At 43.0% G+C, this 27,403-nt stretch overlaps 3 protein-coding genes across 4 annotated transcripts; 1 reads left to right on the plus strand and 2 right to left on the minus strand.

Moving 5' to 3' along the window:
• Positions 1-345: 345 nt before the first annotated feature.
• Positions 346-13,183, minus strand: fah (fumarylacetoacetate hydrolase (fumarylacetoacetase)). Its single transcript, XM_079158508.1, has 14 exons — positions 13,043-13,183; positions 12,352-12,462; positions 11,627-11,748; positions 11,257-11,306; positions 10,393-10,483; positions 9,755-9,852; positions 9,603-9,655; positions 9,380-9,479; positions 5,232-5,362; positions 4,469-4,544; positions 3,834-3,880; positions 2,628-2,729; positions 1,554-1,671; positions 346-783 (listed from the first exon to the last, which is right to left on the minus strand). The coding sequence occupies exons 1-14, from the start codon at positions 13,121-13,123 to the stop codon at positions 707-709; spliced, it is 1,257 nt and encodes a 418-aa protein (XP_079014634.1). The 5' UTR covers positions 13,124-13,183; the 3' UTR covers positions 346-706.
• A 671-nt stretch (positions 13,184-13,854) lies between these two features.
• Positions 13,855-19,775, plus strand: mthfs (5,10-methenyltetrahydrofolate synthetase (5-formyltetrahydrofolate cyclo-ligase)). Its single transcript, XM_079164032.1, has 3 exons — positions 13,855-14,221; positions 16,149-16,413; positions 18,835-19,775. The coding sequence occupies exons 1-3, from the start codon at positions 14,111-14,113 to the stop codon at positions 19,059-19,061; spliced, it is 603 nt and encodes a 200-aa protein (XP_079020158.1). The 5' UTR covers positions 13,855-14,110; the 3' UTR covers positions 19,062-19,775.
• A 599-nt stretch (positions 19,776-20,374) lies between these two features.
• On the minus strand, positions 20,375-25,656 carry lins1 (lines homolog 1). Of its 2 annotated transcripts, none has more exons than XM_079166150.1 (6): positions 25,315-25,656; positions 25,134-25,223; positions 24,567-24,699; positions 22,804-23,397; positions 21,961-22,144; positions 20,375-21,429 (listed from the first exon to the last, which is right to left on the minus strand). In XM_079166150.1, the coding sequence occupies exons 1-6, from the start codon at positions 25,642-25,644 to the stop codon at positions 20,622-20,624; spliced, it is 2,139 nt and encodes a 712-aa protein (XP_079022276.1). In that variant the 5' UTR covers positions 25,645-25,656; the 3' UTR covers positions 20,375-20,621. The 2 variants fall into 2 exon arrangements, with proteins under 2 accessions (XP_079022276.1, XP_079022275.1); XM_079166149.1 differs by having other exon boundaries at positions 21,961-22,147.
• Between the last annotated feature and the right edge of the window lie 1,747 nt (positions 25,657-27,403).

Below are 27,403 nucleotides of genomic sequence, written 5' to 3' on the forward strand. Positions count from 1 at the left end.
CAAGAGCGTCTGATTGGTCGACCCCGGTTCTCTGACTGGAGTGTGGAGATGCAAGAGTTTGGCTAAAAGTCTTACCTGGAAAAAGTTAGTTTTGACAACTGAACCAACCACTCCAAGATTCTTAATGAAAGTTTGACTGTGAGAAGCTAAAGGGCCTCTGATAGGTCAGGTCGTCCAAACATAATGATCTGAGTCTTTAGAGTGAGATTGAAGTCCCACGTTTTGATATCATTTGACCACAGACATCTGAGAGCAAAACAAAAGACACAGACACATGGAGATTAAAAATGGATGATTTCATTACAAAGCCAACACATATAAAACATCAATAACACTGATCCTGGTATAGCAGTAACACTGTCACGTAATGTGGGAGCATCCCTCTGCTCGATGATGGAGGATTTCTAAAAAAAAGGTTCCGTGTACAACTCTACAGACCGCTGAGACTACATCAACTGAATCTGAGAAAAGCTCATCAATGATCAATAAAAGCTGGAAACACATCGTTTGAAGAGATAGATGTGTGTGTCTGTTTTTGAGAGAGAGAGAGAGGATGAGTTTGTAAGCAGAGTTTTTGCTGGTAGTAACTTCATTCATGGAATATTGAAGATCAAAACAGGGTGAGATACTTTGGGTGTGTAAGTTTGTGTCTTCCAGTATTTACGCTCCACAGAAGGATGCTCACTGAAACAACAGTAGGTGTGTTTCAATGTTGCAGGGCAGGGAGGACGGTTCCCATGCAGGGTCCGAAGCCCACTCTGTACCCGTCTCCTTGACAGTAACCTAGACAGAAGAAAAGATGGGACATTACTATGAATACAAACATGTGATCATGGACATGATTATCAGTATGATCACATAATTCATGTCTTTTTGCTGTCAAACTGATTTATTGTTAATATTTGTATAATTGAAAGGGGCCTGTCAGAAATGTTTCTTCAGTCTCCAGTGTGAACAGTAATAACTGGAGAGGGAGGGGCATGTGGAGTGTTAAATATGTGTTAAATACTGTTAAATATCCTTCTTTGTCTGCTTTGGGTCCATCCCCTATTGTCTGTTTGCCGTAACTCATGTGCCTCAGTGGCGTAACTTTGCGGTACAGAATGTTCATTAAGAATCACTCAACGTTTGAGCTCACACAGGACACAAACACTGGTCGGCTGAGTAATAGTCCTGTGTGTGTGTTTGACCCAACCAACTCACTTCCCCCTTTTATCATAACATGATATTCCTATCGTGTAGATTTTACACCAACAATTGTGAAAAAAAGCCTTGTACAACCTGCTGTTAGTTGTCGTTTTTCGTATTGATAATATCGTTTGAAAGCCGATTTTAGATAAGAACCACTCTATATGTTTCCAGTGAATGATCCAGTTATCTGGTTCACATGGGAGAAGTTTGCCTAAAGGGCCTTCTGCCAGAAATCTCCTTAATACTTGGTTAGGATTAGGAAAATGTGGTTTGGGTAAAAATAAAACCTTTCTGGCAGAAAGCCCTGACTGCATCTTCTTCTCTGTGCTTATCTGGCTGCTGTGCTTAGGGTTCAGTCCAACCTGTGATGGTGACTTTATCTCCATCCCTCAAGAACGTTCTGGTTTCTCCTCCTCCCAGATCGATGTTCTTAGATCCCCTCCATGACAGCTCCAGCATGGATCCAAAACTCTCTGGATCCTGTTGAGATGCAGTACACACAGAAACATGGTTCACTGCAAATGTAGTGCACGTAAAACACAAGACATAGAGGTAAACAAACATGCTTTCTTTTATATATGTTCCCATGGCAAAAAATGTATCGTCCACCAACACAGAGAAGTGATTACATTGTTTATAGTGTGTGAAATTGAATTGATTACAGCATCTTTTTAATTAGTCAGATATTTGCTTGATGAAAAAGCAGTAATTTATATTTTGTGGCACCAGGTCATATCCATCAATGTTATTCTAGAAATTACAAAGTTATATACACTAGAAAGAAAATGGAGATGAAAATGTATAAAAGCCAGGGGATGAAATGTGCATTTTAGGGGTTATGGGTAAAACAGAGATCCCCAAAATCCACAGTTTTCATTTTTTCACATAAAGGTTCTGATGGTTCAAAATTAAAAATTCAGACAACATCTATGCTTGAGGGATTGCCTCAACATGGCTGTCAACATGCACGAACGGGCCAAACAACAGCAACAGTGCTGACAGAGCTAACAGGAACCGGAGACGACGCCGCGGTACCGTAAAAGCACAGTGCAGAGCGGCGGCCGTGAGCTAACCAGAGGGGCACGCTCACGTGCACTTACGTGCACTAAAAGGCACAGAGAAGCTTGTATTAACACAGAGAGGGAGAGTGACTTCATTCTCTGCTTAAGTACATTACTTCACTATATCTGTACATAGACAATAGTTGTTGGATGATGTATTTTATGCAATATTTTCACATTCTGTCTTACAGCTAACAGATTATTCACCACTCACTTCAACAACATAAGCATGAAATGGGACTTACTTTGCCTCAGGGCAGTCCTGTCTATCACACACGGTGTGTGATAGAATATGTATTCATGTAAGATACACAGTTCAAATAGTATCCATCTTAACTCGTATTTACTGAGTATACTGTACATGCAGACACTCACAGGTCCACTAATGGTACCGGAAGCCAGCAGGTCTCCAGGTCTGACGTTGCAGCCGTTGACTGTGTGATGGGTGAGTTGCTGCTTCATGGTCCAGTACATGTACTAGAGACAGAGATAAGAATGGTAGAATGTGAGTGAAGCGAGGCAGACTGCAAGACGTTATCCTGGTTCACCATGTGCATAAAGGAGACTGCTGGTCCCACCTGCCTCTACAGTCTGGTGATGGCTTTGAGCTCTGAGGGAGTCTGCACTAACAACATTTGTGTTCAAAATGGACGGGGGGTGTTTTGATACCGATGGTCACAGTGTTGAATAATTGTAGTAATACAAAATTGACAACATAGGGCATAGCCCTACTTTCTCAGCCTACACAGTCCTGAGAGTTATAAAATCATCGGGGTGGGAAGGAAACATCTATTTTTTCTTTGAACTCATATGAGTTGCCGTTTGTAGAGCGAGGGGACCAGGATCAAAGAGGAGACCAGCGAGTATATACCAGAGTATAGATGATGCAACTGGCAGAAAAGCGAAGAATACAATTTAGCAGGTTTGATTAAATAAGTTTAAAACGTCTAAATAAAATGTATTTACTTGCACAATATCTATGAAACCAAATTCTTGAAGAGGGGCTGGACTGTAACCTTGCTGAGGAGAACTGCGGACCTGGACTGGGGATATTGTCGAGCGGTGGAAAGAAAACTTTGAGGAACTTCTGAACCCGACCTACACGTCCTCCATTGAGGTGGCAGAGATTAAAGATCCATCCATGTGCCTGGGAGAGGTTGTTGAGGCGGTAGAGAAGCTCCTCACCGGCCAGGCGCCAGGGGTGGATGAGATTTGGATGGACAGAATCTGTTTTTTTTCATAACAGTGTGAACTACACAAATCTCATGGAATTTGATGTTTTAAATTCTGTTTCGGGACACTTTCATGTTTGGGCCTACATCATATCAGGTCTCATTTGCAAACAGCCAAACAGACACGAGCAGATGTGGAACCGTGACGATGCAAATCTGCAAATCTGTGGATGCGTAGTTAGAAAATGTTGGCTGTGCACAGACACTCATGGATGTAGCAAGCATTAATCATACTTAAGACTTACAGTGTGGATGTGATTGACCTGTATATTATTAAAAGCGCCCTCCATGCTGTATTATTTACGATCGACATAATGTAGCACAGTGACTCAGCACACAAGGTCGCTACCTTAAAGTTTGACTTGCAGATGGTTGCTGCCTCTGACATGCCTTGTCCTGAAAGAGCAAACAGAAAGAGGAGACATACTGAAACACACATTCACTTTAAACTATGTACAGTCCTGCTGACACACACAGTGGATCATAGCTAACCTCGATGGTAGAAATGTACCAGCTACAATAATAAGATTGAACAACAACAATATAATCATCAGAAGTAATAATCGAATGATATTTAGTCAAAGAACACAGAGACGCTGCTCCATAATGAGTAAACTATGAACATTATAAAACACGAACATGGTTGTTCTTTGAGATAGTAGCCCAACCAAAGTACTTTAACATAATACTATACATTTTTATAGAAAACTCCTTCACATCCCTGCTTGCAACATTACTGCCTTAGGCTCATGACACATGTTTCTGGTGCATGCGTGTTTAGGAGGCATGGGAAACCCTGAGAAGTGTGGAAAGCATAGGTGGAGAGAGAGAGAGAGAGAGAGAGAGAGAGAGAGAGAGAGAGTATGGGGGAGGGAGACATAAAAAGCCTTTAATGGCTGACATTACCATAGATGACCTCGGGGCTTTTACTGCTGTGTGTGTGTGTGTTAGTTGATTGGATGAGGGCCACTCTGTGAACAGTACCTTTAAGTGACACGAACAGGTTAATGTTGAGAGTGTAAGCATCAGGGTGCTGCAGGTAGGGGAGGGGCTCTGGGTCCTGCAGGGGGAGGGGGGGGGGGGGGGGGACAGAAACAAAATGAACAGGAAACAAATGAGGAGGAGGCTCTGAAATGAATTCTGCTACGTAATGTATTCTTTAATCCAGCTGTTATTTTACTTGAAATGAGAAGAACATTTATTTATGTATTTCTATGTATTATTTATAATCCATCCAGTTAAATTTGAAAACTGAGAATAATAATCGTTAAAATATAATTGATTGATTGACTTTATTTGATTTGACAGTTGTTAACTACACAGAGACGTTACTACTACTAGACTTCTTGAATATAGATATACCCAAATTATATACACGTATATATATATAATTTCAAATTATATATAATTTGGGTCGCGGCCTGTCATTAAGGGGTGATGGTGGGTCCCGCACTATGATGTAGAACCGCTGCTCTACATCACAGAACATACGGAAGCCCTGAGGAGCAACTGAGAAACACATTCAGATGTAAACAGTTTTCTCTCCTGTGTCCATGGCTTAAGAAGAGATTCAAGACAGGTTTTGGCAGGAAAATCTGTCTAAGTTCCTGAATGACATCATCTCAGGGCTTCTGTATCGTGGTCTGGTGACTCAAGTCTCTACAGACTTTAACTCAGTGACGTTGAATAGGGGGGTCACTATTGGATGCTTCTCTTTACTGGTGTAAGTTGTGACCCCTGAACTCACCTGGACGGGGTTGGGCTCTGCAAAGGGTAACAGCGCCTCCATTGGGATGACCCAGGGTGAGATAGTTGTCCCGAAGTTCTTCCCCAGGAAAGGACCAAGAGGAACGTACTCCCACGCCTGGATGTCCCTGGCTGAGAGTAGACACAGATAATACTGCATAAGTATGCAGGTAATTCTTTCTTTAGTAATTAGATACTGTTGGGCAATAACAGGGAGAAACTCCCAGGAGACCAGGGACCGTGGTGACCTGAACCTTTCTGCTGAGCCAGCAGAATGTGAATATGAGTAACTCTTCGACTCGTGTGTTCCATTATGATGCAGATACAAAGGATTCTATGATGCTAGAAGACATTTATTTATCAAGGCAGGCGCAACTTCTCAATCATCATTTTGATATAATAAAGATTAAAAACATTCTCTTTTCCTTTTAAACGTCAAGGACCTAACAGCCACATCTATTTAGTTTCCACATTTCCACATCCAGGAAATTTTAGAATCACCGGAGGTAATTTATGCAGCGTCCAACAAGCATCAGTCTGTGCTTCACAACGACCCAACATGGCCGTTCACAGTAACAGGCTCATAGCGGAACAGAAAGGGAACATTGAGGGAACTTTTCTTGCGTAATATTTGATGCTGAAGTGTATTTCAGGGCATTATTCTCTCTGTTGGTTAGGAAAGGTTATTTTCATCTTCTATCATTTCTCTGATTCATTGTTGTAATTCGTTAATTCATAATAATTCAAAGTCTGCTGTCGCTGTCGCTGAGCTTCCCCTTTATTCAAAAATGGTGAACTATTATTTATGGTGTCATCTCATATTTTAGCAGTTTCCAAAACAAGAGTGCTTAACATCCAATTACTGAGAAAGGTCAAATGCTTTAGATCCTAAATGACGGCATGGGTCTTTCTATGGTGTTCCTCGAGGTCTTGGTGTCTTAATGAGCTGTTTTGGAGGGAAATTTGATCATTTTTTAAATTTGGCACCAAATCGGTGAAACAAATATTATCAACCCAAATGAAGTGGTTTGGATGACATGGTTAGCCTGTGAACTATGAACCAGTCTGATCTTCCCTCTGGAAGCCGTTGTAAAGCTTCGCTGCTAAACCTCTTTATTTTTCTTTAAACGTGCATTCGTGGTGTTTTAAATGGCTGAGATCCAGCCATAGCACAGGCCATATAATGACATATTTAATGTGTGGGTCGCTGCGAGGCCTGTCTGCTGATGTTTCATTTGTTCCAGGATTATATATCGGTCATACATTTTATGATGAACGCCTCATTTTCACACAGTATGGTTTTGTCCTTAATTCCGTATACAGAGTGCACTCCCTAGTGTTCAACGCGAGGAAATATATGTCTCTACGGATGGTTAGAAACACCACCGCACAAATGGGAGAGCAGTTAACTCTGCCTGCTGTCTGGCATCCAGTCTCATGGAATATGGGAATGGAGCATCATAGAGACAGAAACAGGACCAAGAATGCATCGTGACAGGTCGGGAGGTTGGCCTGCCAGCTGTGTAGCCATTTGTGAAACGTTATGTTAAAAGACGTGCGAACCATTGTGCATGCACTCTATCATGGTTAGATAAAAAGATATTAAAATAATATAATATATAAAGTTGTTATTCACACAGTGATCTGTATCAAATCTAGTGCAAAAGTTCAAAAGTACTCGAGGCAAAATAATTGAACGTGCCATCGATTTTACTCTATTTCCCCACAAAGTAAGGCACAAAGGAAGTGTAGGAGCTGCTCACAGAGGGACAAAGGTTGAGCAGATATGCACATCATTGATGTTTAGTGTCTATAGGCTCCGACTTTGTCACCGTGCACAACGAGGCGGTCAGTGCAGCACAGCAGGGAGTAGGGAGTGACACGCATAACTTCTCCATTTAATGTGGAGTCAAAGCCCCCAGGTGGAGGCGGGGCTTTTTGAAATGCTAATTTTAATTGACCACATAGCTTACAGGTGAGAGCAGGGCTCAAGCCCAGGGGGCCCAAGGGCCCAGGGGGCCCCGAAACCCAGAGCCTCTGCATGAAGTCACTGATAGTTTTGTTTCCACCAGGGATTATGTACACAGTTCTGTGCATGCGTGAGTATGTGTGTGCACGTCTTTGTGTCTGTCTGTCCATACTAATATTGCATATGGCTGGACCATATGTGTAGCATATTTTTCTGACAGTTTTATACCATCATTGACTGCTGACTCCTCACTACTGTTTGGACTCGGACTTGTTTCCGCTACACATTCCGAATTGTTCCTCTAGTGATTTGCACACCTGTGTAGGATAATTCACAATAGCCACAATAACTATAACTTACAAAGTGAACCGAGTGCTGACTACAACAGAGCGCGTCTTCCAACGCCGGTAGAGCTAGTTAGCTGTTAGCAGCCGCTAAGAGGCGTTACACGTCCCTACCCGGGGGTCCATTGTCTGCTAATGGTATGCAGCCCTTGTTCATACTGTATACAGTTAGCATGGAATTTGGGACACACCTCACAGCAATGCAATGTTGCACACAATACCAGTAGCCCCCTTATACCTGGGCTCCCATAGAGGTCCTCCACTGTGAAGCTGATGAAGCAGAAGTGAGATAATCTTCCACTGAAAGAGCTTTACTGTCAGCCTGCTCTTAGTATCCGTCTGTCTCTGCCGTCACATGGACACGGCTCATTGGCCGATGCCTTCCCTCACCCACTGTGAGCCTTTTACAAATTACTTTTCAACTAAGCCACTGTGCACCATCGAGAACAGAGGGAAGAAGAAGAAAGGGGGGGGGGGGGGGGGGGGGCATTTAACTTAGCGTGCATTCTTATGGTATGACAGGACGGCAAATATTCAGAGAGCTAGTGGTGAACTCGGATCTCCTGAGGGCTTCAGTGAGTACTAAATGAAAGCGATGTCAGTTCCCTTTCAAGCTGCACATTCAGCAGAAATGCTGTGGTGAGAAAAATAAAAAACGGACGCCTTCTGAACAGAAGTATCCGTCACAGCACCCGTATGATGGGCTGTGGTTGAGATGGTTCAGTGTGGAGAACGTGTGGCACGGTGTGCTGGAGAACATTTCAAAGGCAAAACAGCAAACTTTGATAGCAGAAAGAACACATTCTTTCTCTTAGTGGAGATAAGAAGAGAAAAAGATGAACTTGTTAGCAATAAAACACACCCTTTCCCATCCCCTGCTTTATGGTCTGTTTGACTCTAAATGGACAATCATTTACTAAATGAACATCATGCTGTATTGAAGAAGACTTGAAACTAGAGATTGAGACCATAAACCCATGTTTACAATGTTTACTGAGGTAATAAATCAAGAGAGAAGTAGAGTCATTTTCTCATAGACTTCTATACAACCAGAGGAGTCGCCCCCTGGTGGACACTAGAGAGAATGCAGATTTAACACATGAAGCTTTGGCTTCACTTTACAGGACCAGGGGTTGCTGCCTGGTTGGAAGTCTGTTTATGTATAACTTCAGTGCAACTTGAAGACAAGTTGCCAAGAACTGTAATAGCAAGGAGAGCTGTTTAATCAGGCTGTAGCTGTAGCCCTGCATTAACTACAAATCTGTTTTCAGCCTCCTGGTGTAACTGCTCTCACACCTTTTTAAGCTGAATTTCACAGTATATTTGTCATCATCATAGTACTTGATATCAAGGAACAGGAAACATAGGAGAATAGGGTCACCATTAGAAGAAACAACCCAAAGTACAATTTGGTTTTGGGTCTGAGGGTACAATTCACATTTGTTGTAATTGATTTCTGCTGGCAGAAACGGAGGAACGTTTTTGTCAGGCTGCAGGATGACTGATGTAGGAGTAAAGAGGAATATTGGAGATAATAATCGTCACAGGGCAATCGCACCATGCATGTCCTCTCCAGAGACTTACAGCTGAATCAATAATACATATACCCACTCATGTTTTGATGAGGACTGACTCCGCCATTTCATCTAAATCCATTTCCATCTGACTAAATCTGAAGTGGCATCAATATTTATAATGCAGAGCTAAATTAAGGAACAAGTGTGCTTCTAAGTGAAACGCCACTGCTAATGAGAGCTGTTGATTTGTCATAATGAAATAAAACCATCGAGCACATAAGGAGGATGTTGGTGTGACGTGTTGTGCAGAGGCTCTTACCGCTCCAGTCATTCATGAGTACCATGCCAAAGATGTGTTCATGGGCTTTCTCAATGGGAATGGGCTCCCCGAGCTGATTCCCCCCTCCAACAAAGAAGGCCTGAGAATAAGAATGAATACAACAGCACTGACATATTGTACCATATTAAATATCACACAGACTGGCAAAAAATATAATATTATAAACATGCTGGTGATTTGATGAAGTAAACACTGTAATCACCATCTCCAGCTCAATGTCCAACTGCTTAGACGGGCCAAACACAGGAGGTTGTGCTAGGAGAAAGAAAAAGGCAAGCATAGTTATCATCCGCTGTAAGAGGTTCTACTCTATGTACCTGTTTATGGTGAATGTGGTGAATGTGAGGATATTACTCTGGTCAGGTCTCATCTGGCCCGAGGGGCGGCGGATGGGGGTCCCAGAAACAACCACTGATGATGCTCTACCATGGTATCCCACTGGAAGCCTCAACCTGCAAAACACAATACTGAAGACTGAACAGGGACCACAGCATGTACACAGGTCATTGTCAGCAGACACGCATAGATAATGGCTGCAGGGTCATTGGTAAAAACCATTCAACTCAGTTACATCACAGAGACAATGAGCACGTATAAAGATGTGCCCTGCCCAGGTGATCTCTGGGAAGTGAAGTTTAGAAATGCCACAGTAATGACTGCTTTGAGTCAAAGATGGACACAAGTAGTTCAATACATTGCTGCGTTTGTTTATTTTGATCACGCTCTGCCATGAAACCTCTACTGAGGGTAAAACATATGATTTGATAAAAAAAACTTGAAGAAGCCACAGTAATAAACATATAGTGGTCTGGTCTCCTTATCTTTATTACACAGATTCAAAAAGATTGTATCCATCGTCAAAGAATTATTGCTAAAGCATATCCTGAACCCTGAAATGTGACCTGGGGAGCTCGCAGAACAGCCTTTCAAGGCCTTTTTTTTATTCTACCAACAGCTGTGAGTGTCTACTGCTGGTTAGATTGACAGCGTACCAGTTTGGCATCAGAGCATTCTCCTTCCCCCGGAACATGGTGCCAACGTTGATGGCGTGGTCTCTGGAGGAGTAGAAGTCGGTGTAATCGCCTTTGAAAGACAGATAAGACAGTTCATGAGAGGAAAAGGCTGAAATATTCACGTACCCTTCTGTTATTACTGAGGTCTATCAGCATGAACCTGGCTGGATGAGCCGAGTGTTACTAGAAATGCAATGTGTTGTTAAACAGCGCCCCCTAGTGCCGATGCACCTCAAGTCCATTTAACTATGTCAATGTTATTTTCTGCATTTAGATCTACTTCACAAGTAAGCAAACGGTCACTGTGCCTTCCACTATGACACGACTTCAACTACTCATACTAATGTATGCATTCTTAATGAATTAAAGGTAACTATAAAACGGACTTATTGTCATATTATCTCAAACTGTCACTCTATCATGACAGAAGTACATCAGACGGATAATCAGTGGAGATGTCTGGTTCCTCTGCCTTCTCTTATTGCTCCTGATGGCATTTGCAAAGTCCACCGTGCCTGAAGGTAACCCACCAATCAGAGCCAAGGAGTCGAGCGCAGCTGTCAGTCACTGCTCACGAAGCCGTGAACTCCAATCAAACTGTCAAACTCGGCAGCTCTGATCAAATATGAATCAAGATTCTGTGATTGTACTGCTTATTTCTCGCCTCAACTGTTTTCAGAAATATATTTGAGTGTGCTGTAAAGATGAGAAAACAAGAAAGTGAGCTAAGTCTTTAACTTCAAAAAGCTCAAGCAAACGCATGACTCTAGGCTGTGTGAGGGGACATCAATAGATAGAAGTGATGCTAACGGGGAGGTCACGTCTCTAACAGGACAGGCTCACCAATGTCTGCAGGAAGGTGCATGGTGGCTGCGCTCTGATGGACAAATGCTCTGCAGAGACAAAGAACAGAAAGACAGAAATCACTATGAGCTGTCTCAAAAAAGGACCAAGATTCTGCCCGCAAATAGAGCATTATAGAATATTGTTAATAATATATATAGAATATACAGCTGGGTTTCCACTCTACAATAAAAGATTTACCACAACAATACAGTTCATTGACATGTTTCTGAGAAAAGATGAAGACCACAGACCTGGAGCTCTCCATCATAGTGTAGCATGACAATTTTAACTTTCATCACATATCGTAACCACTCAATGATGAAGGCTGTTTCAGCCTGTAAGTAGACGTCTACATCCACAGACTGACCTGCTCCGAAGGCTGACATCGTCTCTCAGTGTGCCCTCATTGGCTGACAGCAACCCCTGCAAGGTCCTCCTGGCCTCCCTCCAGGCCTCATGACCAAGAGCCATGAAAGCATTCAGTGTGGACTTGTAAGGGGGGGACACAGATAACAAGTCAAAATCTGATACAGAAAGCAGCCCATCCCATCATCACTTGACTTACTTTTAGAATGCAAAACCTACAGTATGATAGGGACTTTTAGTGGAGTCCTGCATTCATGTTACTGCCACTTTAACCACATTTGTTCAGGTTCAGGGGTTTCTCTGTGTGGGGGTTGAGTGACGGGGTGTGTGACAAAGCAGGTCCAAAATAAAAAAACAGCTACTGGCAGCAGTAGAAGAAGTCCTCACATCCTGTACTTAAGTATAAGGTGCCATGTGGCAATAATCCTTTACAAGAAAGCATTCTGCATTTATAATTTGACTTAGGGAGTAGAACTGGCAATCAACAAAGTCACGGTACCAAAATACTGATTACACATACTGTATTTCTCTATAATATTACAGCATGAATGTGTAAGCATCATATTAATGTATCTGGTCAAGCAAGAGCTAATTAAGGAGCATTATCGACTAACTGGACTTACCGTAGTATCAGTACGATGATACCATCTGATTCATATCAGGTAGAGAGCTCAGCTGATCTATGTTGCATCTTCTCTGATTATTATTATTAGGGATTAAACGTACCTGCTCAAACACATCCTGATGTTTGGACATCACAGGTCCTCGAAACAAAGACATGATCACACTCAGGTCCAGAATCTGGTCTCCAATGGCAACGCCAATGCGACGTTTGGGCTGGGAAAACAGAACTCACTGATGTAATGATCCACATTCCACTACCCTTGCATCGATCCACGTGGTGCTTTCAATTTACGACGTCTCATCCAGCAAGCCAAGTAAGCCTTCATGCTTTAAACTAGGACCCATGGCAAACATGAATTAAATAGATAGTTCCAAATATTAACATGTAGGAGCTACGTAATGTGGAATCGGGTGCTTTTGACTACAGGACCCCAATACAAAAAAAAGCACCTGTGAGATATAACAAAAGGTATAGCTCTGGGGTCTAAAGGGACCCGTTGGTTTGATGAGGGTTTCGGTAGAGCACTTTTACCTTCAACAATAACTAATACTTATCAACAAAACTCTCTTAATGCTGCTCGATTGGGTGTTAGACTTGTACTGGCTCTGCTATTCAACATACATCCTCTCCCTCAGTACACTTCAGCAAGCTCAGGTCCTTTTTCTCCTCATGGACCCACAGTGATGTGAGTATTTTATTTTGAAAACCATGACCATAAGTCCTCAATGTGCCTGACCTGACAACACTTTTTTCTTTTTGCAAACCCAGAAGAAATAACCAAACTGCACTTACATGATCAGGTGTGGAGAATATTCCATAAGGGAGGTTGTGGAAGGAGAACTCTGATGAAGCATCTACTTTTAGGAAGGACATCTTCACTTTGGCAGTGGTATTCCTCTCAACCTTACTGAGTTACTGAGTGAATGAGCAGCAGCATCAAGCACATCCAGATGTTTGACTGCAGACAGGCCCGCCTCCCACTGCAGAGCCAATCACATGCTGCCTATAGTATCCACCCTCATACTGCCCCTTTGGAAGTTAATGCAAACCAGCCTGGTACATGACTAAGCAAAAACCAAGTTACTGATACGCCTGATGACAACTTGAGAGAAAAGCCCTGATTCTAATATGTTTAGTGTAAAAGCAGTTTAATGAGAAAAAACACAATTTGAAACATTCCAACATGAACAGTGAATATGTCAACAGAAAACTGGGGGGGGGGGATAGTTTGGAAAGGAAATAAAAAGCATTAAAAGTTTCATATTTAGTGTAAGACATCAAATAATTATGCCCTTCACATTCGATTTTGACAGTCAAATTTAGTTTTATTTGTGTGTGGTAACATAAGGAGAGCTTAAATTGGGATACTGATTACTGTTCATGGACACGTTTAAGCTTCAAACACTGCGATATACGATATATTGTATATATATTTAAAGTTACTTTTAATGAGGTTTTGAATAAATATTCATGATATGATTTCTAGCTCAGAGACGCTGATTAGCCACACATGTACCTCTAGAGCTGCTTATGATTATTCTGCCGTTGGCCTCCCTAAACTTCCGGTATGCAGCTGACGTCAGAGACATGCGGCGTAGGGATACTATGGCGTGGACTCTTTACTGGACTGTTGACTGTCATGTCTGAGTCCTTGCTGCCAGTAACGTTAGCTGTTCTCATACCGCCGCCTCTCATGTGTTGATATACTTGTTAATGTTTAACTACTGGAAGCAAAAAAACACTGTGAAGTCGTCTCTTCCACAGTAATAACAACTGACACGCATACGGAACGCACTTCAGAGTTATTTGTCAAACATCATTTTTACTGAACGTCCGCTTGATTTGAAGTTCTCAGGCAGAATGGCCGCCTTGCGTGCAGCAAAGCAAACTCTGAGGAGAGAAATAAAGCGAAGGGTTGCAGCGTTGAGTGACGAGGAGAAACAACGACAGTCTCTAGTCCTCTCACGGCAGGTAAGGGAGAGCTGACACGGACTGGCGGGTTTGAAAGTGACCTTTATGGTGTGGAACAGGCTGTTAGACCTGCTAGCTATGACCAATCAGAGTTAGTATCACACTAAAGAACCCACTGCAACTCTGCAGTCAAAGCAAACTCTAATAAAACGGGTCCAATAAACTGCCTTGTGTATAACGTTAAATATTGTCAAGTGTTTGAAGGTGACCAAATACTTGTTTACATTCATAGGACCAGTCTTTCAATTTACCGTACACCATCTGTAACATGTGAATTTAAGGTTGCTTTCCTTCAATGTTAACACATAAAAACACGTGGTGCTTAAGAAGTATTAACGTTAGTATGTCAGCTATTGCTCAAAATGTACGGAAGCCGAGAACGGCCGTGCTAGCAATTATTTTATGAATGCCGTTATCTTGACAGCACACATTAATATTTTCGTTATCAGCAGAAAACAAGAGATTATTTGCAATTATTACTTATTAGTTGACGTTTGTCAGAGAGCAGGGTACAATGCCAGATGCCTTCACTCCCATCTCCAGTCATATCAGCTGATGCTAACGCTAACGGGCACCCATAGACCAGGACCGAGCTGACTACAGACTATGAAGAAGTCTGTATACAAAAACCACGATATAAAACCACTATGTATGAAAAGTCTAGACTGTAGACAGTGTGTTGAGCTGACAGCTAGTGACGGACATGACAAAGCAAGCGGACGTACGTGTGACTACGTCCGGTTTATAAAATGTAAAAATACATAAAAATAAGATAAGTTGCATTATATTTACAAGACGTTTAACACGTGTAACCTGCGTCCCTTATACATTATTATAATGATTAAAATACCACTAAATTGTTATATAGTGACTTTGCTGTTCTAGAAACAATATTTAGTTAAATCCAAATGATCCTATTCTGAATTTTGTATTATATATATACAGGACTGTCTCAGAAAATTAGAATATTGTGATAATCCCCATACGTGTGATTTAGTTTACTGAACCAAGCTGAGTGTTTTTCAAGGCTCAGGAAACCCTTGCAGGTGTTTCGAGTTAATTAGACGATTCAAGTGATTAGTTGAATACCCTACTAGTATACTTTTTCATGATATTCTAATATTTAGAGATAGGATATTTGAGTTTTCTTAAGCTGTAAGCCATAATCAGCAATATTAAAAGAATAAAAGGCTTGCAATATTTCAGTTGATTTGTAATGAATCCAGAATGCATGACATTTTTGTTTTTTTAATTGCATTACACAAAATAAAGAACTTTATCACAATATTCAAATTTTCTGAGACAGTCCTGTACATGTTTTTAGAAACAATGATTTAGTCATGTAGAAGAACAGAGTATTGATGAGAGGAGCTCCTAGTAGAAGATAAAAAAGATAACTCTGTACCTGAAGGCCACCATAGTTCTGCAACATGTTGGAAAGGGAGGGGGGAGCAGAGGGGTGTGGAGAGGGTTGCAACCTGCAACACACCACTAGATGCCGCTAAATATTACATACTGTCCCTTTAACAATCTACATTATTGTTTGTGGGTGCAGTATGAACGTAGTTCTCCCCACCATTTTTTTACTGAAGTTGGGTCCTTAAATCTACAATTCATTCATACAATATTTAATGCTGCTGTCGTTATTAATAATATTAATTTCTTCGAATTGTTAACGAAAGAATCTTTTGCATTTCTGCCTGAAAAATGACTAAAGATTGATTGAGAAATTAAATAGTTGCCGTTTATTTTTCGACTAATAGATTAATCGGCTTAGTGCATTCACTGAGGAGAAACTATAATGTTATTTACATCTTTGATATTTGTAAATCAATCATGGATGACAATAATTAATGTACAGCCTCTGCTCCTGTGCTCTGATAATGTCACAGATTTAAACTTTCTCTTACTCTGCATCTTTTTGTAGCTGTTCAGACACCCCAAGTATCTGTCCTGTAAGAGGATTGCTGTGTTTCTCAGCATGGATGATGAGGTGCGCACCGAGGAAATCATCAAAGACGTGTTTAAATGGGGTAAAAGCTGCTTCATTCCAAGATATGAGAGCAACAGCAGCCGTATGGACATGTTGAAGCTTAACAGTCTGCAGGACATGGAGACGCTGCCTCTGACATCATGGAACATCGCACAGCCGGCTGAAGATGACAACAGCAGAGAGGAAGCACTGGCTGCAGGTAAGCATGGACACACACATTCATCTACAGTCTACAAATTAATCTGCATATTGCTGATTAACAGGTCACACAGCTCTTCTCCACCGATGTCTATTCTCAATATGGCTCCAGCTTTTAGCTACTATATAGCTGAGTAGTAGTACTGCAGAGAAGTTTTGTTGCTTTTTGGTGACCATAAGTTACAATCTTAACCTCCACCATTTCACATTAACCACAAGTTACAATCATAACCTCCACCGTTTCACAACGTTGACCACAGGTTACAACCTTAACCTCCACCGTTTCACAACGTTAATTGTCATTGCCGTTGACCCGTGCAGCCTTGAGATCCGATAGCAAACATTAGAATTTCGTTTTTTCAACAAAGCAAACATGGTCACAGGTCATAAACTACACTTGCTGCTGCAAACGGTTTGGCTAGGTTTTTGGCACGGTGCCACATGTCCAGTGTGTCTTTTATCCAGAGGTCTTTGTATCTTCTTCTCTCTGGGTCTGAAAAGGGAGGAAATACAGTATTACTCTGACTTACTAGATGCATCTTATGTAGAATATAACCAACTATCTATACCATTGGCATGTATACTCACGAATGAAGGTTCCAGTGTGGACAATGTGCAGAAGTTTAATTTCAATGTGAAGTTTCTCTTTTGTCTGGATAGAGGAGTAACTGCAGTACTGAGCAGTGTGACCTGTCGGGTGTAACACAACTAATCTGTAATCTACCCAGCGTAAATATTTAGTTTTATTAAGGGCTATGATCCAAACAAATCAAAAATAGCCTGAACATTTTTGCTAACAAAACAATCTTTTATTTTTCCATCATCAAAGCAACATTTTCAGGACCATTGTGTGTCCCTTCAAATCTATCATTATTCCATGAGAAGAAACTATTACCAACTTTTATACACGTATGACTAGTCGAAATATTGTGAACAATATTTGACACCATTTCTACAGCTCTGGCATGTATTATTTTCTAGATATTCTCTAGTCCCAGAAAAAAACTACTTTCAAATTCCACAAGCAAGACGTTTGGCATCTCTATCACCGTAACAGCCGGTTTATGATGTTTAGTATTACCTGAGGAGTCATACATTCCGTCTCTTAAAAAGAAAGAACAAGTCATTATTAATAAAGGTATCATCTCAGTTATCAGGTTCCAAGAATGACCCAGTTAATGATAAAGCAGTACACCTTTGTGAACGATGCACTCTCATATAGGGGGAAACAGTCCAGTCGAGAGGTGAACCAATTTAGCCAGTTCATGTATGTTCTCTTGATGAACGATGGATGCGCGGGAACCAGTGATGTCTTCTTCAATCGTGACCTTGTTAAGCTGTGTAGGAAGCACGTTTCAACCAATGGAGGCCTCTCTTTGGCAGCTGGTCCAAGATCTTCAGGGAGGTCATGGATTGTCTTGTCGGCTGCAATGACCTGCAGATTGTCAATATTTGGCCTCGTGGCCATAGTGGCACTGGCTACCCAACTGTAGGATCAGTCAGCAACCTGTCTACAACCGATCCATCACTGAGTGAAATAAAGTTTTACTGACAATTATTCAGTAAAATATGTGATCAGAACATCATTTATGCTTCTCTAGTTGCCAATGTCTGATAATGTTACATTGTAAACAACCAATCAAGTGTTTAAATCAACAGGAGAGCTAGTAACGTTAGCAGCACTGCTAACGAATAACGGTTACGTTCAGTTACATTATGATGCGTTCAGGCTCTGTTCAGTGAAAATGAGTATTGGGCGAAGGTAAACTAACATTATCATGATGTGTTTATGTGTAAAATGTAATGTTAGTGAGAAACTTGTTTTTGTTGTGTTTCTCATGTTTGTTGTGTTGAAAATGGGTTACAACTGAATGTCGTAGTGCATCCCTGTGTTGTATGACAATAAATAATCCTTGAATAGTGTATTTTTATGAAGAAAGGAAAACACTCTAAATGACTTACTAAGTAAATGTGTCACTTTTAGAATGTTTGATGCTTTTTATTCATATGGTAATTATTTCATAATGTGTTTTTATTTATTAATACTGAACACTTTGGGGTCTCAAAGCGTCAGACCCAAATCATTGTTTCACCGTGATGTAGTGAAGACCGTGGCTTATGTGGAGAGAGCATGCACAGTGCAGTCCTCTAGTAGAAGTAGAGATATTTCACTGGGTAACATAACGTCGAGCTGCTGTTGGCATCAGATAAACGATCGATGGATTCATCCTCTTGATCAAAGTGGTAAAGCGACAAACAAAACAACTTTTTTATACACAGAGATTTGCTCCCGGTGTGGTTAAAAAGTGTTTGACTTTTATTTCACCGTCAATATTCTTGTGAAGTGCTGTCCATATTTACAGGCAAGGGCTGCCAGTCCAGACCTCTATCACTGATCACACTGTCTGCTCTCATTATCTAGGAGGTCTGGACCTGATCTTGATGCCAGGCCTGGGTTTTGACCGGTTGGGGAGACGTCTGGGAAGAGGGAAGGGCTTCTACGACACCTACTTGGAGCGCTGCATCGGACACCCCAAAGGAAAGCCCTACACCATCGCCTTGGCCTTCAAAGAGCAGCTGTGTCAGGAAATCCCTGTCGACGACAATGATGTGCTCATCGATGAAATCCTGTATGAGGATGAAGAGTAGCTAATCAGTCACCACCTGTGGTCCACGAACTCTAAACTGGCTATATTTACATGTCAAAGTCCGCCAACCGTGTAACCTGGCCTTTCAATTGAACTCTCTGGCCATGGCTACACTTTTCTTCTCCCTGACTCTTTTGGTCGTACGCACCTGACCAGAACTCAGCTGTCTTCACACTTCACACTTCAGTGTGACCCGCCTGATCAAACAGTGATCGCATATATTTTGTGGTAAAATGGGCGACTGTAAAACGGTGAATAAACATTTAATTTCCTTTATTTTCTTCACAATAAAAGCCCCTTGTTATGTTGCTATTCAAAAGCTTTTGTTTTGAAGCAGCAGAATCATGAAATGTTGGGTTTTCATCAGCAGTGCGGACCTGCTGGAGGAGCCCAGCATGAACTAATGCTCCTTATGCCTCCTGTGCTATACCTGCTGTGACTTGTCAAAAACATCATGTTATTACAGGATGCACGTTAAACTACTAATTCATGGCCGTGTTGATTCTTGTGTTGATGGTGCTGAAATATGTTGTGCCAGTGTTCTGCTCTGTATGTCATGCTGCTGATGTTGCCATAATGAGCTGTTAGGTAATCACCAATTACCTACAGTGAAGAATTGCTTTACACAATTACAACATTAATGGACAATTAAATGAAAGGCAAATAAATGTTTTTAACATATCTCTTAATGGCTGATGGACCCTGACTGTTATTATAAGCCTCCAACAATCTGTTCTACTGCTCTCATTGTTGAACATCTTGGCACCTCACATGGTGACTGACACGTTACCACAGTAGGGATTCTTTTTGACTCTTGAGCATCACTGCTGGATAGATTCACTGAGTTATTACTAGTTGGCATATTGAAGCTGAAATCAGTGAAGTTCTACATGCAGGTTTAAAAGCCTGTTGACCACATGACTGTAGTTCCATAATCAGGTCACAACTTAGCAAGCTCCATCCATCCATCTTCTTCCTGTTATCTGGGGCCGGGTCGCCGTGGTTCTCCAAACTCCATCAGCTAATAAAGACGATACGATGCAGTTGAACGCACGGGGGAGAAAAAGGCAGAAAATCGACAACTGTGGTCCTCACCAACCATCATGGCACTAAGTAACTTAAAGTATATCTATATAGAGCACCAGGGTCCAACTGAGCCGTAGCCCCGGTGGTATCTTGAATTCTGTCCCCCTGTCAACTTGTGTTTTCCTCCTGTTCAAATAATAGCCCCCCCCCCCCCCGTAGGTGGTCAGGGAAACAGTATACGACACAACACCAGCACATAGGTCTACACTCTGTTTTTATGGAGTTTCCTTTCATTCCGATATTACAAACATGAATGTATGCGTATAGGTCTGTGCATGTGTAAAACAGAGTGAATTTCCCATTCAGGGATTATTAAGCTTGTAGTCTGTCGTCCTCCGGCTAGAAGACAAGAAACAACCTGGACACGCTGTAAACTCATGGGAGGACTAACGGACACTGGACCACTTAGATTTAGCTTCACTAAACATATTCTATAGATCTTTATCATTTATTGAAATGTAACAGATGTTGATTGTTAGGAACAGTTCTGTACTTGTGCTAAGAGCTTCAAGAGTGAGGAAGGGTTGTATGGGAAGAGTTTCTTCGTCTGCAGCCTCGTCACCACCTCTCTGAGCTCCGACATACAGAGCACTGCTCGGGCTAATGTTCCACGGGGCAGCTGTCCCGACATGGTTGGACACGATGACGTTGGCAGTGATGGCCCTTCCTGTCTTCTTTCCAGTGTGGAGTTCGGTTTGTACACCGATGACTCATATTGTCTGTGCCTGATAGGTAGCGCTGGTCCACTAAGCTCTTGTTTCACATCCAAGGCACTAAATCTACGTTCCTCACATGCAGACAGCCCTGGTTCCTCTGGTTCCTCTGGTTCCTCCTGAGAAACCTCCATGTTCTCAGGATCAGACTGGTCAGAACTATCGTACTCGACAAGGTGAAACCCGGCAGCCAAACGGCCGCTTCCCACTGGTGAAATCACAGCTGCGGGCCGGACACAGGAGCTGACTCCTACTTGATCTGGCTCACCTTTAACCTTCAACACGTCACCACCAGATGAGGCAGTCGGTGACTGCTGCGGTGAAAGATGACAGTCTGGCAAGCTGATTCTCCCACATGCTGCAGTGAAGCCCCGCCGGTCAGCGCCGAGGAACTTGAGGTACCGCACGAAGTACTCTAGAAAGCAGGTTTCGGTGGAGATGAGGAAGTCGAGGAGGATGCTGTGGTCGAAGGAGATGCTGTGAAGCAGCAGCAGGAAGTGGCAGTGAGGGTTACAGCCAGAGGCACAGGCTGCCTCCAACACAGCGAGGTCATCCAACCCAGAGCACCGTCTGCAGGCAGAAACAAGCAGCTCAGTGAGAACATGAAACCTGGCTCTCCAGGGCTGCACCAGATGATTTCACTGCTTCTCTTCTCTGGTTGATAGCAGGTGTTAAAGGTTTACTTGTATTTTTCCAACCTGGATTCTATTTGTCAATGTTTTTGTGTCTAAATTTCTGAAATTGTTCCAGTAGTGAGGGAAAGTGCACTTAGAATACCGCTCTGAGCCCGTCAGTGGTTAAAACAAGTGCTTACGTTACAGCCCGTTCAGCAGCTGCAGCGTTCTCTCTCAATACTGGACCAATTTCAAAAACTAAGACAGAAAAACGTGGGAAGAAAAGTCCCACGTTTGATGTCAAACTGACCTTTTAAGGTCAGGTCCTATGAATATATATGTATAACCTTCCCTCTGCACTATGCCCTGAGCTCTGAGCTCCACCTTTAAATCCTACAGTCACACGCTCCCCTCACATAGCGATCAGCCTCATTTTGTTTGCATGTCGTGTTGATGAAAATAAATGACACTTGCGTTACTGTTGTACCTGTGATGGAGGAATATGGAAAACAAAGCTTTGGCTGCCTCCATCATGTCGTCGTCCTGGTCCCCAAACAGCAGGCTGACCCAGCAGCAGCGATGAGTGACCTCCGTCAGCTGGACACTGCACCGCCTCAGGAAGCCCCACAGACGCTGCAGATAGCCATAGAGCTCTGTGGCACCGTCCACTCCTGCTGGGACAAGATCGCAGGACTCAACTCACAATGAGAGGAGTGCCCCCCCTGCTGTGGAAATGCTGTACTACAGAGCGTACAGAAGTCCTTTCTTACTGCATTACTGACCCACAGGGATGAAGGTTTAGTAACATGAGCGCAATGAAGGACAACTTAAAGCTATGATGTGTCGTCACTTTGTCGGTTGATGGATGTAAACACAGCATTTAAAATTAGCGCCTCCTCTCGGCTCAATGAGAGAGAGAGAGAGAGAGAGAGAGAGAGAGAGAGAGAGAGAGAGAGAGAGAGAGAGAGAGAGAGAGAGAGAGAGAGAGAGAGAGAGAGAGAGAGAGAGAGAGAGAGAGAGAGAGAGAGAGAGAGAGAGAGAGAGAGAGAGAGAGAGAGAGAGAGAGAGAATATTGATAATACTAATGAACCTACGGAGGAATATCACCGTCTGCACTTCCTCTACTGAATGTTTTAGCATCTTTCAGCCTGTTTTGGTTTCATAGCCTGCGGGGGGGAATTAAGCAACTTAACGCCACTTTATTCAAAAAGTCTTGACACTTTAGCATTAAAGTTCACTTCAAACTCAGCACCAACGTCTTCACACTGTTCTCACGTGACATCAATCCATAATTAAAACACAACACTGTGTTTCCATCATGGGTTCTCACCTGTTGCCCCGGCTGTTTGGATGTGGAGCTCCATGGACTTGAGAAGCAGCAGGCTGACAGATCTCAGCATCACGCAGTCTGGTTTCTGGCCTTCCTCCCCTCGGACGTGGCTGGTCCCCCCAAAGAAAGAGGCAGACTCCACCTGAACACTCTGCAACCAATCGGCAGCCACCGCTGTCAGCACACTCTGAGCCAGCACGTTCATATCAGAGTGGAAGTGCTCGTATCTCAGCCCAGTGGATCCTCCTAAAGCCCATTCCTCTCCAGCCTTCTGCAGCAGCGCTCTCTTCAGGAGCAGCAGCGCTCGCTTTTTGACAAAATACTGTGATGAGCAGCTGACTGTCGCCAGCAGTGCTGAGGAGTGAGTGTGGGTCATCCTCTGACTCTTCAGACAGACACCAGCTCCACATGTCACACTGGATGCAGTCAGCACCTCCAGCAGGTCCAGCAGGAGACACCATGTCGTCGCCCAGCGTCTGCTGCTGGCGACATCCACCAAACGCTGCGTTTCCTCTTTTCTCTCGTCAGAGAGGAACTTGGAACATAAAGCACACAGGCTGGAGTCAAGAGCTGCCAGAAGTTTCCCGAGGAGGTCTGATGGAAGGAAACGGATGCATTTCAAATGAGCGATCGGACACACAAAAAGGATCACTGCAAGAACCCTGGGCTGCTCCATTCTGGCCTTCCTGTTGCTCTTAGTTAGCGTAGAAACTAATGTGCATGCTACAGTTTTTTTATAATTGATTCATTTTATAAAAGGAAGGAATTCCACATAAACAGTCCCACGCTGGCGCTGGAAGTCCACGAGTTTTGGGAGTTCATAAACGGATGTTTTGATGTCATTTTTGCCGTTGTTCTTAAAGAATTCAGGGTAACACGGGGTGATACATTGATGTACAAATGATGACCTTGTGGGTGAAGTATTTCTTTAATTAATTAAATTCATGACAAAATGCCAACCATGCTGCTTCTCCAGGGAGGACTTACTGCTTTTCTCTGTGTTTTCATCATTGAAGGCTAAATATCTTTGGCTAAAAAAATTCATAGAAAACATACTCAGAAGATTAATGTTAATAATGATTAGCCACAGCAGTACAAATGACTTTTTTTTTTTATTTCCCCACAATATAGCAAACTTAATGTGGCACCTTCATATGGGACTAAAAACAGAACCAACAATGGCAGCAACTGCAATATTCTACCACATCGGGTAGAATGTGGTAGAAGGTCAACATCTCCTTGAGCTCGATGTAAAACTTCACGGGGTCAAGGAGAGATGTGAAGGAGACTTTATAATGACTTAGGAAAAGACAAGCTCTCATCGTGGCTGCCCTCAGATACTTCCTGCTCATCTCACTCAGTCAGGAACCTTCCGAAGCTAAAGTGGACTGCAGCCTTGAACCAGCTTCCAGCCTGTTACACTGACCAGATGTGTTAAAAGTAGCAACACATCTGGTTTTATGTATATTTATGTGCATCAGTGATGCCGCGATTGGAAAAGACTCTTACCTGTGTGGACAACTTGTGCATCAGAGATCTGTGCATGACGCAATGTCTGCACAGATCTCTGTAGGAAGATTTGGACACGTATGTTGATCAATAAGTTACAAGACTGCAGCAGAGAAATGAACAAGTAATTAAGTAAGAGTGTCTCCGTTTATGCCATTTTATTTTATTTATCAGAGGAACATCAAGCAGAGAAGATCTGAGCTTCTGCTGGATCCTGAACATGACGTGTTACAGACTAAAGTACCTGGTTTTACCTTGATGAGCTCCTTTAAGAAGTCTTCTCAAGACTTCAGTCAGTGACCACAGACAGGCATCCAGTTCAGGACCGGAGGGTGAGCCGTGAAATACCTGCTGACACTTCTGCTGCCAGACAGGACTGATCGTACCCTGAGAAAAGAAAGTAGATAAATTATACACATAATAATGTTGGAACATAGTACAATATGTCATATACTATATGAAGCTAGTATTGATCAAATAACTGCTGCTGGAATTCTAGATTGTTTCAATTTCCCTGTAAACCTCGGTCCTCTCCTGACCCGAGCCGTTCTGGTCCATGTCCAGATGTGTAGGGCACATTGACTTTATGGTTGTTTAGCATCTTTATATTGTTGCTTTGTGTGTCTTTGTAGACATGTATGTGGTTGTTGTTGTGGTTGCGAGTCTCTTTGCAGTTGTTTTGCATCTCTTAATGAACTAAAAATGTGTTAAACATAAAGACAATTCCCCAGTTAAGATTCACACCAAAGAGACGGACTGCGTGAAGCCCACTTAACCTCGGTGTTTCTACGGATCCGGACTCCTCAGCCCTGAGAACTCACAGATTGGTGGAGCTGATAGAAAACACACGTGGACACAGTCTTCGCAGCCAGATGTGAGATGATCTGGTCCTCAGTCTGGAACTGGTGAATCTGTGGAATAGAAGTCTTTTCAGAAAACGCGCGTGCTGTTTAAAATGCATTTGTGTTTTGTAGTTAGCCCGGAGGAGAGAGGGGGACTTACAAGATGTGACATGAGATCCAGGTCTTGAAACAACACCACCAGGATCTCCACGCAGTACAACGTGACTGCTGGAGACAGGCTCCGAGACGTCAGGCGGGATGTAATCCTCTCCAGCAGAGTCAAGCTGAGGCAGGTCAGCTCCACGCCGCTGTCACGGCAATGCTCCGACAGAGAACGCGCTCCGTCCTCGGGGACGAGTCCACACACCCCGGACAATATCAGGCCAGCCACGTCCACAGCCCTTTGGCTGGGACACGATCCCGTCAGAAGACATCTGTACGCATCGGTCAGACAGTGGAGGCGCTCTCTGCTGCTCGCTGTGCGCTCCATGATGCTGCCTCTTCCGCGTGGACCTGCCATGTGATGCACGCGGAAGCAGTGCTGGCGCAAATAACGCCGAAGTAAGCCGGAGTCAAGTCACCTAGAGTTAACAAAGTAAGACCGGATGTATGCCAGATGAGCCGTGAAATAAAAGGAATTCCAGATCGTTTCGTTCTGGTGGATTAGACATTAATGATGACCACAGCATGACTTCATGACATGGACATGGACATGGACCGACTGCTCAAGTAGTCCACTAGGTATGTTGTGGCCTATATTAGCAGCAGTACAGCCTTGGGCTAAGTATTCTCGGTGGTTGTATTGTCACACAATTGTTCAGCACAGCATACAGGGAAGTTATAGCCTCTACATTTAACCCGGGAGCAGTGGGCAGTGTCCGGGCTCGGTCGGTCTGTGTGGACACGAGATCCAGAAATGCTCAGCATCCCAAGCCAAGACCCCACGGACTGTACTGCCACACCAGATAGCACTTAACATAACATGCATCTTTTGGTAAACAAGGAACTTGAATGTAACTGTTGCACATTCAATTACAATGTTCATAAAAGGTGTAAGGACGAGGAAACGTTAAACTCTATAAGGGAGACTTTTATTTTGACATAAACGTTCTTCAATAGTAATTTATATGACCGGAAGTACAGTTTTCAAACAGTAGCCTCTCTACATGGAGAGCATCATGAGTCACTATTGTTAACCATATAGTCACGAAGACAAAACAGAAGAAAATAACTTATAGTATAATAAAATAACTTAAGGGGACTTTGCATGGTCCTATGTACCCAGATTTATATGGTACATAATGGAAATATTACAAAGGGTTCTATGTACCCAGGATCCTCTGCATTTGTGCTCTCCGGGGTCCTACGTTTCCCCCAACACATTCTCATTCCCAAAAGGTCACATTCTTGGTCAGGACTCCTTGGTGTCACTTAGTTTAAACTTTAAGGCAACAGTTGGGAAAAGAAAGTGCTTTGGGTTATAAAGGTACGTTTTTGACAACCTGGGAATTAGAATGGGTTGATTCAGCAGCTCTATACAGTATATAATGGGAATTATGTTCCCAACTCTATTCACTTAATATGGCATGGGCTACAGAGCTCTGTAGCGCCTACCAGAGGGGAGGAGTTGGAACAGCTTGTGTCCAGGGTGTGAAGGGTCTGCAGTGATCTTTCAGCCTGTTTCCTGACTCTGGAGGTGAACAAGTCCAGGATGGAGGGCAGGCTGGAACCAATGATCCACTCTGCAGACCTGACAGTCCGTTGTAGTCTGTTTCTGTCCTGTTTGGTGGCCGATCCAAACCACACAGTGATGGAAGAACAGAATCAGCAGCTCCTGAGGCAGGTTGAACTTCCTGAGCTGGCGCAGGAAGTACAACCTCTGCTGGGCCTTTTTCTGATGGTGTCGACGTTGGGGGCCCACTTCAGGTCCTGGGAGATTGTGGATCCCAGAAACCTGAAGGTCTCCACAGCAGACACAGTGCTGTTGAGTATGGTGAGGGGGGGCAGTGTTGGGGGGTCTCCTCCTGAAGTCCACTGTCATCTCCACAGTTTTGAGCTTGTTCAGCTCCAGGTTGTTCTGACCACACCAGAGGACCAGCTGTTCAACCTCCCGTCTGTACACAGACTCATCACCGTCCCTGATGAGGCCGATGACCGCTGTGTCGTCTGTGAACTTCAGGAGTTTAACAGTTGGGTCCTCTGAGGTGCAGTCGTTGGTGTAGAAGGAGGAGATCATAACAGTCACAGTG

The sequence above is a fragment of the Pholis gunnellus genome (assembly GCF_910591455.1).
Source record: "Pholis gunnellus genome assembly, chromosome: 1".
NCBI classification, from domain to species: domain Eukaryota; kingdom Metazoa; phylum Chordata; class Actinopteri; order Perciformes; family Pholidae; genus Pholis; species Pholis gunnellus.